At 38.2% G+C, this 20,296-nt stretch overlaps 1 protein-coding gene across 3 annotated transcripts in view; it reads left to right on the top strand.

Moving 5' to 3' along the window:
• LOC150087601 (ras GTPase-activating protein nGAP-like) overlaps positions 1 to 20,296 on the top strand; it is a 604,257-nt gene that overhangs the window by 476,578 nt on the left and 107,383 nt on the right. For all 3 annotated transcript variants that reach the window (XM_090369159.1, XM_090369157.1, XM_090369158.1), the window contains exon 19: positions 17,854 to 18,083. In XM_090369159.1, the coding sequence (XP_090225285.1) occupies positions 17,854 to 18,083 (230 nt within the window). The remainder of the gene's footprint in view (positions 1 to 17,853; positions 18,084 to 20,296) is intronic.

Below are 20,296 nucleotides of genomic sequence, written 5' to 3'. Positions count from 1 at the left end.
ATGATAAATAATTTTAATAAATGAGCACATTGCACACCCTTTACCAGGTCCTTGTTCACATGCATAATGAGTCAGAACAAGGATTACAAATTAGCCTTTCTCTAACTGCTGATGTTACATTGTATGAGATGTCTTCAATTCAGTGTCTAGTGTTCTCAAGTTCCCCAGAATTACCCCCCTTCTGCCATTAGCATTAGTAGAGGCATATGAAGCAAGAAAGCAAGCTTATGCAGCATCAGTCAAAAATAACAACAAAAAAACGCTCCCATTTCACCCCTCCTTTCGTTCCAAGTACCTATCCAGCTCAGCCTTAAATTTATTTAGGCTATCAACTTCCACAACAAAGGATGGAAGTCTGATCACCAACCAACCACCAGCTGGCTAAAGGCAAACTTCTGCACACTGATCCTAGATCTGTCTTTTCTCAATTTAAATGTATGCCCTCTCAAATGATTATTCTGAGAAAGAGGAAGAATTCCATCAGCATTGAGCATTCTCAAACCATTCAAGGTTTTATATACTTCAATCAGATCACCTCGCAGGTGCTTAGTTTCCCGACACTGTAATTTGCAAAATTTAAGCCTTTCTTCGAAAGAGCAACCCTTTGTTCCATTCACTAATCTTGTTGCCCCTCTCTGTACTTGTTCCAACAACTCTATATCCTTCTTAAAATGAGGCTTCCAGACCTGTATACAGTACTCATGGTGTGGCCTTATATAACGGAATAATCACTTCCTTATCCCTGCTAGAAAAATTCCTATATATCATTGACAAGACACTATGAGCTACTCTTGCACACCGTCTGCACTGCTCAGAAAACTTCATATCTGCCTGCAGAATTATCCCCAGGTCCTTTTCATTCTCTACCACTGTCAGTGTAGTACAACACAGTTGATACGTCACTCTAGGGTTGCTGCTTCCCAAATGTAGTACTTTACAGTTGTCAATGTTAAACTTTATTTGTCACCTCTCAGCCCATCTGCTCAACTTTTTTAGATTCTGTTGCAGCAGCGTACTCTCATTAGTGTCCTTAACAACCCTGCCAACCTTCGTATCGTCTGCAAACTTGGACATTAAGCCTGATATACCATCATCGATATCATTTATAAATACAGAAAACAACAATGGACCCAATACTGAACCCTGATGGACTCCATTAATAACATTAGTCTGCGATGAGCAGTGTCCATTGATTACCACTCTCTGTCTTCTCCCACTCAACCATCCCTTTATCCATAGCAGCTATTTGCCTCCAATGCCACACTGCTCCAATTTGTGCAGCAGTCTTCCATGTGAAACAGTATCAAAAGCCTTTCTAAGATCCAAATATATGATATCAAAGTTATTCCCTGCATCCAGTTGTTTTGTGACCACATCATAGTATCCAATCAAATTGGTCAGACAAGAGTTCCCCTTAACAAAACCATGCCGTGTCTGAACTATAACTAAAGTTGTGTCTAGATGATCCTGCAGTGCTTCTTTAACCAGTGCCTCCATTAATTTCCCTGGAACAGAAGTTAAACTAACATGTCTGTAATTACTTGTGTCCCTTTATTGATCCTCCTTTGTGAATTGGGGTCACATTTGCACATCTCCAGTCCATGGGTACCTTCCCCGAGTCCAAAGAAGCTCTCATAATTATGGCTGTGGGTTTGTTTACTTCCTTTACTGCCTCCTTTATTATAACTGGATAAATCCCGTCCACCCCAGGTGCCTTTCTTATGTTTATCTTCAACAATTTCTCCTCCACTTTGCTCTCAGTTATTACAAAATCATCTAGCTCACTGCAGAGTTTAATTTATCTCTGGCATTCCCCTCCGTGAATAACTCTTCATGTGTGAATACAGTTCCAAAATACTCATTTAGTTTGTTAGCTATCTGAGCAAGATCATCAACAGTGCCGACTGGGCTAGCCGCGTGGGTAAAGTGCTTGCCTGGCAACCGAAAGGTCGCGGGTTCGATTCGCACCTCGGGCTTGGATCAAAGTACTGCAAAAACCTTGGGAGGTGCATTATGGCCACAGAAGCCTATGCGCCAACAACTACCAAAAAAAAAAAAAAAAAATCATCAACAATTGAAGCATCGATATCCAGTGGACCAATCTGATTCATCCCCTTCCTTCTAGAATTTACATAAGTAAAGAACTCTTTGCTGTTTTTTTTTTTTTTTCCCTGCATACTTTGTCAAGATTCCTCGTAATCTGCCTTTGCCTGCCTAACCTCCTTTGTGACTTGGTTACAGACCAGCTTATATCTATCATAAGCTTCCGTGTCACCTGTTAATTTATATGTATTCCATGTATTTTTCTTCTCTGCCATGTCTCATTAGTTCATCTGACATCAATTTAGGCCTAATCCTTTAACAATATTTCTTACTTGGTATGAAAAGCTTAGTAGCTTCCAAGATTCATTCTTTGAATGCATCCCATTTTGAATTTGCTGTTGGTAACATCATCAGTTCGTCCCACTGTATAGAATTTAAACACTGTCTCAGATCTCCGTAGTCACCTTTACGAAAGTAAAAACCCTTCCCTTTACCCCTGATGGCAGTTACCTCTTTGAGTAAATCCCACTTCAGTACACTGTGATCACTGCCACCTAGTGGTTCCTTCATCTGCAGATTCTTAATGCATGAAGAATCACTACTGATAATCAGATCAAGAGTATTACACCCCTTGTAGTTGCCTCCCAAACATGCCGCCGTAGAAAACAATCATCCAATAAATCCACAAAAGCTTTGCTAGCGTGTGAGTGACCAATGCACAAATTCCATCTGTGGGAAATTAAAATCCCCCATTATAAGACTCTCTGATTTACTGGCCTACTCTATTTTCTTGTACAGTTGTTTATTATATTCATCAGAGTCATTAGGCCTATAAGACACTCCTACTCTCAATTTTGATTTTCCAGTGCTTATGTCACACCAAACTGACTCAACCCTGCACTGTCCAGCCATGTCGACTGGCTGTATCTCCTTGGATTTTTTGTGTTTCTTAACTAATACTATAACCCCTCCTCCCTTCCTACCCTGTCTGCCCTTTCTGTACACATTGTACTCCCCAAATTCCATATTCCATTTATGCATTCCTTATATCTGTGTGACACCACGTCCCTGATATCCCAACAATATCTGCTTTTGATGTTTTGGTCAACACCTCAACTTCATCAATTTTATTTACGAAACTCGTAGCATTGGTGTAGAAGCAAGTATACATGTACCTGTTCCTATTCTTAGTTACCCTAACACAACCCATGTGTTAGGGTAGCTAAGACTTGTACCTCAATGACTCCCAGCAGTCTCTGAAATCCCCTGCATCTTGTTTTCCTGGCTGCTGTTTATTCCAATTGAAGCAGCGCAAGAATCTCTCCTTTACCAGTGGCTACTGTATACCCAAGCTAGCAGTTTTCCGACTCACCTAACACTGCCTCATGCTCAGATTACTCACCCAAGGGATAAATTCAAATTAAAGAAAGACAATTGTAGAATAGATGTGCCAAAATTTGCCTTTAGCTAGTGGGTGGTAGGTAGTTGGAACAAACTTCCATTTTTCGTAGTGGAGGTTGAGAACTTAATTAAGTTCAAGTCATAACTAGACAAGCATTTTTGTGAATGGTTGGGTGAAATGGGAAGGTTTTTTTTTTTTTTGGCTGATGCTATATAACCTTGCTTTCTTGCATCATATTCCTCTGCTAATGCTAATATCCACCTTTGATGTCTTGACCAGTACTTTAAATTAATCTAATTTATTTACTTTACTCCTAGCATTGGTGTTCATGCAAGTATATATGCACCTAGTTCTTACTCTGTTACCCAAACACAACCCATATATTTACATGTTCCATGATGACTCCCAGGAGTTATAGAAATTCCCAGCAGTTTGCCAGGTTGCTGCTTATTCTAATAGAAGGAAGGCAAGAATCACTTTCACCTCTACCTGCGGCTATTTTTATTTGTTAGTCTGTGTATTCCCTCATCCAAGCTAGCAGTTTTCAAGCACACTGTATTGATAGCATATGCAAAAGGATCCACTTACCAAGAAAGGTTTAAGTTGTGCAAACTGCAGCATCTGGACACTAGCCACCTGCGAGGTGATCTGATTGAGGTGTATAAGGCCTTGAATGGGTTGAACCTGCTCAATTGTAATGGGATTCTTCCTTTTGCTCAGATCACAAACCTGAGGGGGGGTCATAAATTGAAATTGAAGAAAGACAGTTGTAGAATAGATATGCAGAAATTTGTCTTTAGCCAGCAGATAGTTGGTTGCTGGAACAAACTTCCATTTATCATTGTGCAAGTTGATAGCTTAAATAAATTCAAGGAGGAACTGGACAAACTTTTAGAGGAAAATGGATGTGCGTAATGGCTTTTTTTTTTTTTTTTTTTTTTTTGGCTGATGCTGCATAAGCTTGCTTTTCGGCATCATATTCCTTTTCTACCACTACTACTGCAGCATATGGACACTAGCCACCTGCGAGGTGATCTGAAGACTTTGTGTTTCTTAGTCTTTAATTTAACTTTTTAAAATTACTTTTAACGTGTATACCAGATATTAGTACTGAGATTTCTGAAAGGCATGGTAAAGTCAAATGAAAGATAAGAAAGAGAAATTCATTATTTCATTGTGATTATATATGTTATTGCTGGTGAGTTACACAGCAATTTAGGCATGTCTGTTGGAGATAATGAACAAATACAAGAGAAATGCCAGGAATAATTGCATTAAAAATTAACAAATCAGATGTCTAAATTCAAATAATCTTAGTTTTACTTTTGTGACAAAATACTTAAAAACAAATTAGAAAAAATTAAATGAAGACAAACTTACAAACAGACTGAAGAAATGATCAAAAATTAACATTTGTGCATTGTCTCCAACAGATATGTGATAATTCACAGTAATAAAAAATAATTACTAAAATATAGTGTGGGGTATCCTTTTTTTATCTTTCATACCAGATATTTCATTTAATTTTTTAAAAATTTTCTGTCTATGCTCCCACATGACCAGAAATATTAGAGGAGTTCACAGCTAATCATTTCAGTAAGAATAGTATCAAGAAATAAACTTTATACATCATGATAAATAATTTTAGTAAATGAGAATCACATTACAAATTCTTTACCTGTTATCAGATCCATGTTCATATACATAATGAGTCAGAACAAGGATTACAAATTAGCTGCCGACTGGGCTAGCCGGGTGGGTAAAGTGCCTGCCTGGCAACTCAAAGGTCGCGGGTTCGAATCCCGCCTCGGGCTTGGATCAAAGTACTGGAAAAACCTTGGGAGGTGCATTATGGCCACAGAAGCCAATGCCCCAACAACTACCAAAAAAAAAAAAAAAAAAAATAGCTTTTCTCTAACTGCTGTTGTTAAATCGTATGAGACATCTCCAATCCAAAGTCTGGTGTTCTTACATCCTCAAATTCTTCCCCAGCACACTTGCCATGCTCCTTCTTAATATTTACTGGGCTAAGGTAAATAAAGCCAACATGAGAACCACAGCAAACAATGGGAAACTTACTGGACAAACTGGTTTGCTGCTACCGAAGCTTCTGCATGCTCAGTAAACAAGTGGTGCATGCTATTGGTCTGGAGCAGAAATCGAAAACAATATATTGATTGACACTTAGGCATGAAACACACTGTGCTGATTGGTGCGTGAATACAACAAACAATAATATCATAGCCTTAAGTGATTGACTGACATTATGATATGTATATATTATTTTATTATTATCTTCTTCTTCAAGAAGAGTGTTTCCATTTACAATGGGTTTCCTCAGCCTACAAGTTATTTCTTGTTAGGAATTTTTTCCCGCCATAAAGTGCGGTTCAAGGTGTCTTACTTCATCCATCCATGTCCTCCTAGGTCTTCCTCTTCTCCTTCTTCCAGGAGGTATCCATTCCAGGATAGCCTTTGGATATCTGTTTTCTTGCATCCGTTTTACATATCCATACCATGTTAGATGCTTTTTTTTGATGGTGTCAATAATAGTCTTTTTCACTTCCATTTTTTCCCTTATGTTTTCATTCCATTTTCTGTCTCTTCTAGAAGTTCCTGCTGAGCGTCTCCAAAAATCCATTTCTGTGGAGAAAAATTTGTTTTCTGCTTGCCTATTCAATGTCCAGGTTTCTGCTCCATACAATAGAAGACTTTGTACAATCGTTTGAAATATAAGTTTCTTTGTTTTATTTAGGATATTTTTTCTCCACAGAACAGAGTTTAACATGCCGATAGCCTTTCCGCCGTCTGCAATTCTCTTATTGATCTCTGCTTGGGATGATCCATCACTTTGTAAGATTGATCCCAAATATTTGAATTTATTGACTTGTTTGATTTTAAAACCTGCAATATTTAGAACATGTCCTGGCCCTGAAGACAACATTTCAGTCTTGCTAAAATTGATTTTTAGACCCCATGTTTATATTCCTCAAACAATTGACGACATGCATACTTTGCATCTTTTAAGTCTTGTGCTAATACCACCTAATCGTCTGCAAAAAGTAAATTGTGAATATAGGTGTTCTTATTAATCAGCAGTCCCATTTTATTACATTTTTTTGACCAGGATCTTAGGCAGATGTCGATATAAATTTTGAAAAGTGTTGGTGACATGCAACAACCTTGTAATAAGCCTTTTGAAGTGTGGAATTCAGGTGACAAAGCTGATCCCACTTTAATTCTGCATCTATTATTCCTGTAAATTGCCTTAATAATGTTAATCAGTTGTCCATCAATATTTGCCTCTTTCAGTGCTTCCCATAAGGCATATAACAGTGTTCCCTTGGAACACTGTCATATGTTTTTTCAAGGTCATTGAAAATCGTGAAGTTTTTTTTTTCCTTTTGATTGGCATTTTTCAAGGATCTGTCGTACTGTTGAGATATGGTCTATACATGACCTCCCAGCTGAAAAACCACTTTGTTCTTCTAATACCTCGATTCGAGCTTCTAAATGTTTCCTGATCCATTTTCTGAGGATCTTTAACAGCAGATTTAGGATGCATATTCCTCTATAATTTGAACAGCTTTTCCGATCACCCTTCTTATAAATTGATGTATTATATCCTGTTATCATTTCTTTCGGTATTTCTTCTCCTCTCAGTATACTATTTAACAGTTTTTGTATCAGAACAGCCACTCCTCTTCCTCCATATTTCAGAAGTTCCATGTAAACTCCTCCAGGTCCAGGTGATTTGCCATTCCTTCCTTCCTTTAGCAGGAGTTCCACTTCCCTAACAGAAACTTTTAAGCCTGAGTCTTCTACACCAAAATCCTCCATCGTCTTGAACTCTTCCCAGTCTTGTTTTAAAAGTCCTTCATAGTACTCCATCCAGTCTTTCAAAGGTATTAATTGCAAACCAGCGTTGTGTTTATTCTATTTTCTCAAGTCTTTAAGGACCTCCCATGATTCCACTGATTGCTTGAAGCCCAATTTGCTATTAATAGTTGTGCATTTCCTTTCCCCTTCTTCATTTTTCGCTTCTACTACCAACCGATTGGCTATTTTCTTCTTTTCAACATAAATGTTCCTATATGCATCATTCCTATCACCCAGACATTTCTGATATGCAAGTTTCTTTTCCTCTACAGCAGCTCTTACTTTCTCTGTAATCCAGGTCTTTTTTGGTCCTTGGCTCTTCTTTATGCCTAGGATTTCATGAGCTATTTTTTAACAGTATTTTTTAAATATTCGTAGATTTCTTCAGTATTACCTTTTATCTCTATGTTAATTGCAGCATCCAGTCTCTGGGTGAAGTCATTTCTAATGCTGTCGTCCTGGAGTAGGTTAACGTTAAATTGATTCAATTGTAGCATTTCTCCTTTCCTGCATTGTTGGTTGTCCACACATATTTTCTTAATCCAGTTCCACCTAAGTGTTGTTTTAACAAGAAAATGGTCAGATCCACATTCAGCTCCTCTATAAACTCTGACATCTTATTTTTCAGATCTAACTGATCTAATTTGTCTTGTCTCCTGTGACCAAGCATATTTATGGATATCCTTGTGTTGGAAAAATGTGTTGTTTATTCTCAAGTTGAACTGCTCACAAAGATTGCATAGTCTATCTCCGTTGTCGTTCCTCTCTTTCTCTCCAAATCTTCCAATAACTTTGCTATTTTGTTCAGTTCCTACTCTTGCACTGAAATCTCCCATTAGAAATATCTCTTTGTTCTTAGGGATTTTTTTCTATTAATTCTCTCAGATCCTCCCAAAATTCATCCTTCAAGGTATCAGCGGTGTCATTAGTCGGGGCATATATTCCCAAAATACATATTTCTCTCCCATACATTTTCAGTTCCAATGAGATCATTCTTTCATTAATAAATTTCCAGTTTTTGATGTTGTGTCTCAATTTCTTTTTCACAACAATAGAAACTTCTGCTCTTGCTCTTTCACTCTTATTGACTCCACTTTAAAAATGGTAGTATTCTCCCATTATTTCCTCTCCACATCCCTTTTTCTTTGTCTCTGATAACACGATGATGTCTAACTTGAATTTTTGCAGTTCATCTGGAAGAAAGTTTCTTTTAGTTGAAAAGCCTTGAATATTCCAGCATCCCAAAATCATAGTCCTATTCCGTTTGCCGAGTCGTTTCCGAAAGTACAGTCCATTTTCATTTTCACTTGTAGGTCGTTTAGCATTTGTGTATTTTTTACACTGAACTAGGAGCTAGCCTGTTGCAGCAACCCCCAACCTGGAGGGCCGGGGTATCTCTCTTAGTCTGGCCCCTACCCTTTGACCTGTCCAGCTTGGGAGGCCCTACCAGTAGCTAAGCTACCGCTGACTTAGCGCTACGGGTCATCGGGACACGCAAGCCCCCCCCACCGCGACAAGGTGGAGAATACCATCGGGAGAATACCATTTTATTATAATAATAATAATAATAATAATAATAATAATATGGCTAGTGCTTCCTTGCACTAGCCATATAGTGCAAGGAAGCCTGAGGCTTATGGTGCACCAGCTAAAAAAAATTTCTGAGTTACCCTGCGAGAGAGAAGTAGAAGGTTGTTGTTGGGTTTTTAGGAGCATTAGCAACTAAGGCCATATTGCTCCGGGGCTTTGCGGTGGTCATTTCCTGACCTTTCCGCATCCTCCATATTTGGTGGTCATGGGATTGAACCCAGGTCTGATCAAGAAGCGTGTGCTACGCACTGCTGCTCCTGTCCACCTGGCTACGGAGGCGCCGGATTAGAAGGGAACCACCAAGGAAGAGTAGAATGATGATATCCAGCTCAGGACCCTGGGTGTGCCAAGCCCATACTCACCAGATGTGAGCCTCTATAGATTAAATTTAGAACAGGGTGTGCACTCCAGTCTATTTGGTTAAACTATGTTGCCAGTGAACTGTTTTTTTTTTTTTTTTAATAGGCTAATATTTGGCTAGTGAAAAAAAGGTTATGTTAGTTTATGCCACTAATTCAGGACAGATTCAAGTGAAAAACTGTGATCGCATACGATACCGTTTTTGCTTTAATCCATCCTGAATCTGTGGTGTAAAATAACCTAACCTTTTTCAATAGCTGAATAGTAATCTATTAAAAAAAAAAAAAAAATGCAGTTCACTGGCATGATAATTTAACCGAATAGACTGGAGTGTGCTCCCAATAATAGGAAACCTTTTCCTAACCTAACCTTTAAAAATAGGTAAGGAAACTTTTTCTATTATTTTGTAACCTAACATTTAATGTAAGGTTAGGAAATATAAAGAAATCTTTTCCTTTTTTTAATACATCAATCATTTCATTGCCTTCACGTCAATACATGCAAACCAATAATTTAACCATATGATATTATCGTTTATTAATGTTAAGGCACCAGTCATCATTACATCATATGTCATGCCTATGTGTCAATATATATATTGTTTACCGAACTAGCAGCACTAAAGTGCAATAGTGGCAAACCAGTTTGTTCAGTAAGTTTCCTGTAGTTTGCCATGGTTCTCATCTTGGCTTTCTTTACCTTTGCCATTTTCTGTTCAAAGCCTAACTTGGTTTTGAACAGAAAAATCCAAGCCTGTACTTTTTACAGTTATCTTTTCTAAACTGATCTTTAAGCCAATTAATAAGATGGAAAGCTTGTTCAAAGGTCTGTCACCTGAGTATATACCATACAAAAATTTGTGCAAATGTGGCAAAAGTATATACAGGGTTATTCACTACCAGGGCGACAAACTTGCAGGAGGTGTAGGGGACACAAAGATGAATCGGAATCACATAGCATTGCAGGGTCCGAAATGCCTTCGTCATGCGGTAGAGGACATTGAACGGCAGGTCGCGTGAACAGCGATCCTACTGGAAGTCAGCATTTGCGAACCGTTTCTCTCGAAGAAACCAAGTAGCAAAAGTCCTCCGGAGTGGATAATCCGCAGGCTCCAATGATTGAACGCATTGCAGATAGTATGAACTCATTTGGTTTGTTGACAGTATTCTCCATACAGTGGATTGGGAAATACCCAATCGTTGGCCTATCGCTCAAATACTCGTACTGCCTTCCGCAAGACGTAGGACATTCTCCTCATTGTCTGGTGTCCTCATCATTCGCTCTCGATTCATGGTACCTCTGGTGAAACAACCAGTCTCACGTAACCTTCTGTGCACACGTGTGAAAATCGTATGATGAGGAGCACGCCTGTGCGGGAAACGTTCCTGGTACAAGCGCAGAGCGGTGCACCCATTACAGTCCACAGCTCCATACGCGAGATACATGTCGGCCAGTTCAACGTTTGAATACTCGTCCATCCTACTGCCTTGGGAACCAGTTCACAAATGCTGACTTCCAGTGGGATCGCTGTTCATGCGACCTCCCATTCAACGTCCTCTACCGCATGATGAAGGCATTTCGGACCCTGCAATGCTATAATGTATGTGATTCCGATTCGTCTTTGTGCCCCCTACACCTCCTGCAAGTTTGTCGCACTGGTAGTGAATCACCCTGTATAGACAAGAAGAAAATTTCAAATGAGCATAGATGAACATAACAAACACGTAGCTAAAGTCAACACTACAAAATTAGAATTGGTGGAACATGAATTGGAATACATTGGAATATAGATAGGAACTTTGCAGTAATAGGGTTAAGAAAGAGGTGTTGAAAAAATAAAAATAGGCCTTTTACATTAAGAAATTTATCCAGGTGGCTTTAAACAGAAACAAGGGATGAAATATGGGGAACTCTGGAATGTACTTTTCAATAATAAAATTAAGTAGAGACTAATGGAACATGGAACATTGAATTACTTAACATGTACAGGTCACTGTTGAAAAATAGCCGTGAATTAGGGTTGAATTTGAAAGTGTCTGCAAATCTGTCCAGACACGATATGAGGGAGTATATGATGAGAGACTTGTCGAGCAATTCGGCCCTGGAAAGATTGTGCAAGGCTCAAGGGGTAGAATTTTTTTCAGCCTGGTCTGTACTTGTTAACAGGAGAGACTGCTTCTACAGGGATGGGATACACTTAAATAGAAAGGGTGCAAGAATATTTGCTGATGCAATCGAGGCAGCGTTAGGTGGGTCGGAAAACTGCTAGCTTGGGGGGATACAAGGTCTAATAGATTAACAGTAGCCACTGGCAGAGGTGAAAATGATTCTTCCACTGCTTCTATTGGAATGACCAGCAGCCTGGAAAACAAGATGCAGGGTATTTCAGAGACTGCTGGGAGTCATTGCGGTTTTTATTATTATTATTATTATTATTAGACACGTCTAATAATAATAAAAAACCTCAACTAACCAACACACTCATTAAATATTTTTCTAATAAGTTACATATCGCCTTTTTACAAAAATGTCTCCACCACAATATCATCTGCAAATTTGCCCACCTTTTTCCTAAAAATAATTGTAAAAAATAACCACACATCATACACCGTAGATCTATCATGATTATCCGTGAAGAACTCAGGAAGAGATTTAACAAAAAATGTAGCCTTTTAAATAACATACACCAACTTAGATTTTACCTTAAAAAAGAAATGACCCCTCATGCCTGGATCGAGTTCACCAATCAAAACAATACACGTATTAACGCTATCAACCAAAATATAATACAAAGACATAACAAAAAATGGAATTCTCTCATGTCTTCCCCCCCCCCCCAAATCACCACCGTTGAACTTTCTGGCCTGGAATACGGCTTTAATTTTGCCATCAAAAATCAACATTACTGTATAAAAGACTGCATTGTCGAATTCCAGTCCAAACTCGAACAACATCCCGATAAATTCAGCCTGGACTGTACTTGTTAACAGGAGAGATTGCTTCTACAGGGATGGGATACACTTAAATAGAAAGTGTGCAAGAATATTTGCTGATGCTATCGAGGCAGTGTTAGGTGGGTCGGAAAACTGCTAGCTTGGGGGGAGACAAAGACCAATAGATTGACACTAGCCACTGGCAGAGGTGAAAGAGATTCTTGCACTGCTTCTATTAGAATGAGCAGAAGCCTGGAAAACAAGATGCATGGTATTTCAGAGACTGCTAGGAGCCATTGCGGTACAAGTAAACACATGGGTTGTGTTAGGGTAGCTAAGAATAGAAACAGGTGCAGGTATACTTGCGTGTACACCAATGCTAGGAGTTTAGTAAATAAATTTGATGAATTTGAGGTATTGCTCAAAACATCAAAGGCAGATATTGTTGGGATATCAGAGACGTGGTGTCACACAGATATAAGGGATGCAGAACTGCAATTTGGGGAGTACGTCTACAGAAAGGATAGACAGGATAGGAAGGGGGGAGGGGTTATGCTATTAGTTAAGAAACACATAAAAACCAAGGAAGTGAAGCCAGTCGACATCGCCGGACAGTGCAGTGTTGAGTCAGTTTGGTGTGACATAAGCATTGGGAGATCAAAATTGAGAGTAGGAGTGTGCTATAGGCCTAATGACTCTGATGAGTATAATAAGGAACTGTACAGGGAAATAGAGTGGGCCAGTAAATCAGAGAGTCTTATAATGGGAGATTTTAATTTCCCAGATATTGACTGGAATTTGGCAGCTGGTTACTCACACACTAGAAGGGCTTTTGTGGATTTATTGGATGATTGTTTTCTACATCAGCATGTTCGGGAGGCAACTAGAGGGAGTAATACTCTTGATTTGATTATCAGCAGTGATTCTTCATGCATTAAGAATCTGCAGATAAACGAACCACTAGGTGGCAGTGATCACAGTGTGCTGAAGTTGGATTTAGTCAAAGAGGTAACTACCATTAGGGGTAAAGGAAAGGGTTATTGCTTCCGTAAAGGCGACTACGATGGACTGAGACAGTATTTAATTTCTATACAGTGGGACCAACTGATGATGTTACCAACAGTAAATTCAAAATGGGAAGCATTCAAAGAACTTATCTTGGAAGCTACTAGGCTTTACATACCAACTAAGAAATATTGTTCAAGGTTTAGGCCAAAATGGATGTCAGATGAACTAATGAGGCATATGGCAGAGAAGAAAAATGCATGGGATACTTACAAATTAACACATGACACAGAAGCCTATGATAGATACAAGTTGATATGCAACCAAGTTACAAAGGAGGTTAGGCAGGCAAAGGCAGATTACGAGAAATCCGTGGCAAGGGATGCAAAGAAAAACAGCAAAGAGTTCTTTACTTATGTTAACTCTAGAAGGAAGGGGATGAATCAGATTGGTCCACTTGATATTGATGGGTCAACTGTTGATGATCCTGCTCAGGTAGCTAACAAACTAAATGAATATTTTGCATCGACATTCACACATGAGGAGTTATTCAGCAAGGGGAATGCCAGAGGTGTATTCAACTCTAGCAGCCGACCGGGCTAGCCGAGTGGGTAAAGTACCTGCCCGGCAACCCAAAGGTCGCGGGTTCGATTCCCGCCTCGGGCTTGGATCAAAGTACTGCAAAAAACCTTGGGAGGTGCAATATGGCCACAGAAGCCGATGCGCCAACAACTACCAAATCAAAAAAGAAAAAAAAAAAAAAAAAAATCAACTCTAGCAGTAAGCTACAGAATCTTGAAATAACTGGGAGTAAAGTGGAGGAAAAACTGTTGAAGATAAACACAAGAAAGGCACCTGGGGTGGATGGGATCTATCCAGTTATATTAAAGGAGGCAGCAAAGGAAGTAAGCAAACCCTTAGCCATAATTATGAGAGCTTCCTTGGGCTCAGGGGAGGCACCCATAGACTGGAAATGTGCAAATGTGACCCCAATTCACAAAGGAGGATCAAAGGCTGACACAAGTAATTATAGACCTGTGAGCTTAACTTCTGTTCCAGGAAAATTAATGGAGGCACTGGTTAAAGAAGCACTGCAGGATCATTTAGACAAGACTTCAGTTATAGCTCAGACACAGCATGGTTTTGTTAAGGGGAAGTCTTGCCTGACCAACTTGATTGGATATTATGATGCAGTCACAAAAGAACTGGATGCAGGGAATAACTTTGATATTATATACTTGGATCTTAGAAAGGCTTTTGATACTGTTGCACATGGAAGACTGCTACACAAATTGGAGCAGTGTGACATTGGAGGCAAATTGCTGCTATGGATAAAGGGGTGGTTGAGGGGGAGAAGACAGAGAGTGGTAATCAATGGACACTGCTCATCGCAGACTAATGTTATTAATGGAGTCCATCAGGGTTCAGTATTGGGTCCATTATTGTTTTCTGTATTTATAAATGATATTGATGATGGTATATCAAGCTTAATGTCCAAGTTTGCAGATGATACAAAGGTTGGCAGGGTTGTCAAGGACACTACTGACACTATGCTGCTGCAACAGGATCTGGAAAGGTTGAGCAGATGGGCTGAGAGGTGGCAAATGAAGTTTAACATTGACAAATGTAAAGTACTACACATGGTAAACAGCAACCCCAGAGCAACGTATCAACTCTGTGGTACTACACTGACAGTGGTAGAGAATGAAAGGGACTTGGGGGTGGTTGTGCAGTCAGATATGAAGTTCTCTGAGCAGTGCAGACGGGCTGCAAGAGTAGCTCATGGAGTATTGTCAATGATATACAGGAATTTTTCCAGCAGGGATAAGGAGGTGATTATTCCATTGTATAAGGCAATGGTCAGGCCACACCTAGAGTACTGTATACAGGTCTGGAGGCCTCATTTCAAGAAGGATGTAGAGCTGCTGGAACGAGTACAGAGAAGGGCAACAAGATTGGTGAATGGAACAAAGGGGTGCTCTTACGAAGAAAGGCTTAAGTTTTGCAAATTGCAGTGTCTGGAGACTAGGCACCAGCGAGGTGATCTGATAGAGGTGTATAAAGCCTTGAATGGTTTAAGCATGCTCAATGCTGATGGGATTCTTCCTCTAGCTCAGAAAAATCACCTGAGAGGGCATAAATTCAAATTGAGGAAAGACAGATGTTGGATAGACGTGAGGAAATTTGCCTTTAGCCAGTGGGTGATTGGTTGGTGGAACAGACTTCCATCCCTTGTGGTGGAGGTTGATAGCCTAAATAAGTTTAAGGCTCAGCTGGACAGGTATTTGGAACGAACAGAGGGATGAAGTGGAAGTGGTTTTTTTTTTTTTTTTTTTTTTTTGGCTGATGCTGCATAAGCTTGCTTTCTTGCATCAAATGCCTCTACTAATGCTAATGCTAAATGGCATCTAATACACCAAACTAATAGTATTATTAACACCAAACTCTCTTCCCGCTCTAATATAAAAAACAACAGCTTATGGATTTACACAACTCACTAAAACTTCTAATGTTATTATTCAAAAAGCTGATAAAGGAGACATGATTGCTATAATAGATAAAGATACCTACACCGAAAAATTAGAATCCATCTTAGCAGATTCAAATACATACATAAATGAAAATAACCATAACATATAAAAATTAAAAACAAACTCAACATAATTCTCAGGAAACTCAGGAAAATGAGGAAATCAACCTTTCCACAGCAAATTGGAATCCGCAATAACATCCTCCCCCACATGTTTGGGCTCATTAAGTTACACAAAACTGACCATCTTTTAAGACCAATTGTTTCATACAGCAAATCAGCTTTCGCTAATTTATCCTCCTTTCTGGTCTAAATTATAACCCCTCTTACTAAATTTTCCACATTCAAGATAAATAACATCAATCAAGCTTTTCAAAAAATCAATAATATTACAATATGCGATACAGACATCTTAGCTTCCTATGAAGTCACTTCTCTCTACACTAATGTCCATATTCCATTTACTTTACAAGCCTATTAGAAGCAAGATTTTTTAGATATAACAAAAAAAATTTTCCAACAAATATTTGGCTTACCAATGGGACTAGGCATTTCGGCCCCATTGTCCGAAATTTACCTATCTGCCATTGAGAGCCAAATTCTACACCCCTTTTTCCCTGAACTAAAACTATACATGCGCTAAGCCGACGACATTCTTGTAATAGGCAACAGATCCATTATTGATAACCTCTTCGTAAAACTCAACTCTATACACGACAGACTTAAATTCACCCTTTTAATTGGACAAAACAATCAGATAAATTTTCTCAATCTCACTATCTATATAACAGGCACAAAATTAAATACGAAAATTTTCAGAAAAATACAAACATGGTAAATACCTACATTTTGCTTCTCATCACCCCTCTAAACACTAAAAAAGCAGTTTTATGTAATCAAATTCACAATGCACTAAAGTACAGTTCCTTACCAACCTTTACAATGAAATCCAATATCTCACCGACAAATTTATATCCAGAGGTTACCCCCCCACCAACTTATTTTAAACACAATCTCCATCGCTAAAAATAAAATGAAACTTAACAACCCAACCAAAGACAATAAAAAAACAAATATCCGCATAGTTCTCCCTTATCACAATGAACTTGTAGGACAGTTCCGCCGTCTATTTAACGACACTGATATTTCCCTTTTTTTTTTTTTCCCACCTACAACAAATTAGGATCCTTCTTCAGTGCCTATAAAGACACACAGAAATATACTACAAATGACCTCAATAATATAATATACCTCATTAATTGTCAACCAAACTGTAACACATGTTACATTGGAAGTACCACTACCAAATTTGGCTCATCAAAAACATCCAACACCCGTGTATACTATTATTTCCATAGTCTTATGTCTAACCAATCTGTTACAGAACTTACAATTCATGCCCAGACCCACAACCACAACCCCCTCATTGACCCTGCCATTTCCATCATTAAACTAAAATCTAGCTACAGAATACTTCAAGATGAAGCCCTAGCTATTGAATGATACTGGCACCACTCAAACCTCAAAATTCTAAATTCCAAATTCCCCTTCAATCTTTCCCCAATTTGGAACCTCTCGCGATTAAAGTTCCCACATGTCAAAAAAGGCATCACAAGAGTATAATTTATTTATTTCTTAAATACCATGCGCATTCTCTCTCCACACATTGCCAACTGAAGACGTTTTAACTAACGAAAGTCCCCGTAACGACTATTGGCTTACCAATATTCACCTATTTAGTTTTCAATTATTCTTTTGCTTCTTTAATTCAATGACAACCAAGGATTGGATGTGTATGCTTCTGTCTCCTTGTGCTTATTTTAACTCAGTCAACACTTACCTACTTCCTCCCTTTTAATTTTATTCAATTTAATAATTCAACATAAATATTAACCACGCTGCCTAAGTAAGCCATCGCAGATTAATTCAGGGTGAGTACCACTTTTTAAGCTTTCGCTATCCTTTACTAGTAACACCTAAATATAAGGGATTTAATTCTTCTTACTGATTTATTTCTTTATAACCTCTACTTATTATAAAGTTTTCAGTTGTTTATTTTGTATTAATTATTCTTTTATGGTAATTGGAAAAAAAATATTATTTTACTTTAGCATTTATATGACCAAGTTGACAAGCTAAAACAAGTTCTAAAGGGAATATCTAATAATCTCTATCAGCCGTCATCTTCCTGCCAGTCAAATTTCAAACTGCCTTTGCATGACAATCAGTGTGGACAGTTTAACAATGTAAATAATTTTAGCCCAGATATTTCCAGTCAAATGGAAAATAAAAGAAGTGCATGCCAAGCTGCTTCTTACTCCACACTGTCATTGTCACCAAGGTAAGTAGTGAACAGTTCTGAATTTGTATAATTTTATGTAATCTAACATTCATTAAAATTTGTATAATGAGAAACAAAAATTAATTTTGTAAAGGTTAATTTTGTAAATGCCTATTATAGATTATAATAGGCATTCCTTTTATCGGCTAAACAAGGAATCAAATTTGTGATAATCAAATTTGAACTAATATTTTGAAATGAAATCATGCCTAGGAATGAGATATCAGAACAATATTAGCCATTTTAGTAAACTTTCTGAAGTTATCACTTGAATAGCAAGGCATATCATTTGATCACTGTGGATGTTTTAACTACCTTGGTGGTTTCTTTCTTTTTTTTTTTTTTTTTTTTTTTTTGCAGTGTATTGTGTGAATCAGAGTACACGAACTCCCAGACTTACGTAATACTTGACTTGTGCAAATTCGACTTTACATAAGTTTTTGCCGGCCGGTGCAAACTGAAAAAATATATTTTGCATCTGTAGGGATAAAAGGGAGGTATTGTGAAAATATTGTAATGTGAACCCAATAACATATTGTTTGGTTTTTTTTTGTAATTTGTTCCAAGTCCTTGGAAGTTGAAAATTTTTCTCTATAATTCTAAGGTATTTATCTCTCTAAAAGATCATATTTATAAATGGAAATTGCATTAGACTTTCATGGTTTTCATATATTCCTGTTATAAGAATCAATTTTGAATGCCTTTGTGTTATTTTTCTAAAGCACTTTATTTTTGGAGGTCACGACCAAAAAACTATAAAAACAATTTGCACTTTCTGGTTTATTGGGCTTTTCTGTTAGTGCAATCTATTATCAATGGGTAGTAAACTCGATCTTATTGCATTTGCGATAATCCCGATAACTGAAATTCTATAGGTTTTTACATTATGGTATTATTGTGAAATGTGTTCCCTTTCACTTTTATATTTTTTTATATGATTGAAATTTTCAATCATATAAAAAAACAAATTTTCAGAAACTTCTCTTCATTCCTATTAAGTATTACAATGATGAAGGGAAAGGGACCAATGAAAAGTGCAAGTGCTGGCAGTGCCAGGAAACGAAACAAAATTGATTTAGAAATGAAGACGAAAATGATTAAGAAGTACAAAGCAGGACAAAGTTTTTCATCTATTGCAAGGGAATTAGGTCTTGCTGCTACCACAGTGAATACTATTTTAAAGGACAGTGCTTGTATAAAAGAACATGGCAAAGGATCAATGCATTTAAGATCAACAGTGTTCAGGTGCTATATCGAAGACGGAACAGCTATTAATAATATGGATGGAAAATCAGATTCAGAAGCAAGTGTGCCTGAGTATAATGGCCATTCAAGTAAAAGCAGGAAGTATTTATGAAGACATTAAGGATAAGTACTGGCGAACCTGAAGCATTGGGTAGTTAATAGGTTCAAGCATCACGTTGGTTTCCAAAACATTAAAGTATGCAGTGAAGTTGCCAGTGCCGATTCTGCAGCTGCAGAGAAATTTTGTGATGTGTTGGAAAAAATTATTGATGAAGGTGGCTATTCAATGCAGCAAATTTTTTATGTTGACGAGACTGCTCTGTATTGGGAAAAAATGCTGGATCAAATATACATTGCCAAAAAGGAAAAGACAATGCCAGGTTTTAAGGCTTCAAAAGATAGGGCCATGCTCTTGCTTTGGGCTAATGCAGCGGGAGATTATAGATTAATACCACTGCTTGTGTACTATTCTGGAAATCCTCGTGCATTTGCCGCCTCCGTAGCCAGGTGGGAAGGAGCAGCAGTGCATAGCACACACTTCTTGATTAGACCGGGGTTCGAGCTCGTCACCACCAAATACGGAGGATGAGGAAAGGTCAGAGAATGACCACCGCATTTCCCGGAGCAATATGGCCTTAGTTGCTAATGCTCCTAAAAACCAACTAACTAACTAACTAACTAACCTCGTGCATTTAAGGGCATCAATAAAGCCACCCTACCCATGCATTTCAAATCAAACCAGAGAGCATGGATAACAATATCTCTCTTTGAGGATTGGTTTAAAATTTGATTCATTCCCGAGGTTGGAAAATATTGTAAAGACAACGATATTCCTATCAAGATTTTGCTTCTATTAGATAATGCTCCTGGATATCCTATGCATCGAGATGATTTCAATTGGAACATGAGAGTCATATTTCTACTGCCAAACACGACTTCACTCATCCAACCTATGGACCAGGGTGTTA

This window comes from Mastigoproctus giganteus, chromosome 3 (assembly GCF_048544385.1).
Source record: "Mastigoproctus giganteus isolate SK-2022 chromosome 3, ASM4854438v1, whole genome shotgun sequence".
Classification (NCBI taxonomy): Eukaryota; Metazoa; Arthropoda; class Arachnida; order Uropygi; family Thelyphonidae; genus Mastigoproctus; species Mastigoproctus giganteus.
This window is presented reverse-complemented; position numbering and strand designations above follow the sequence as displayed.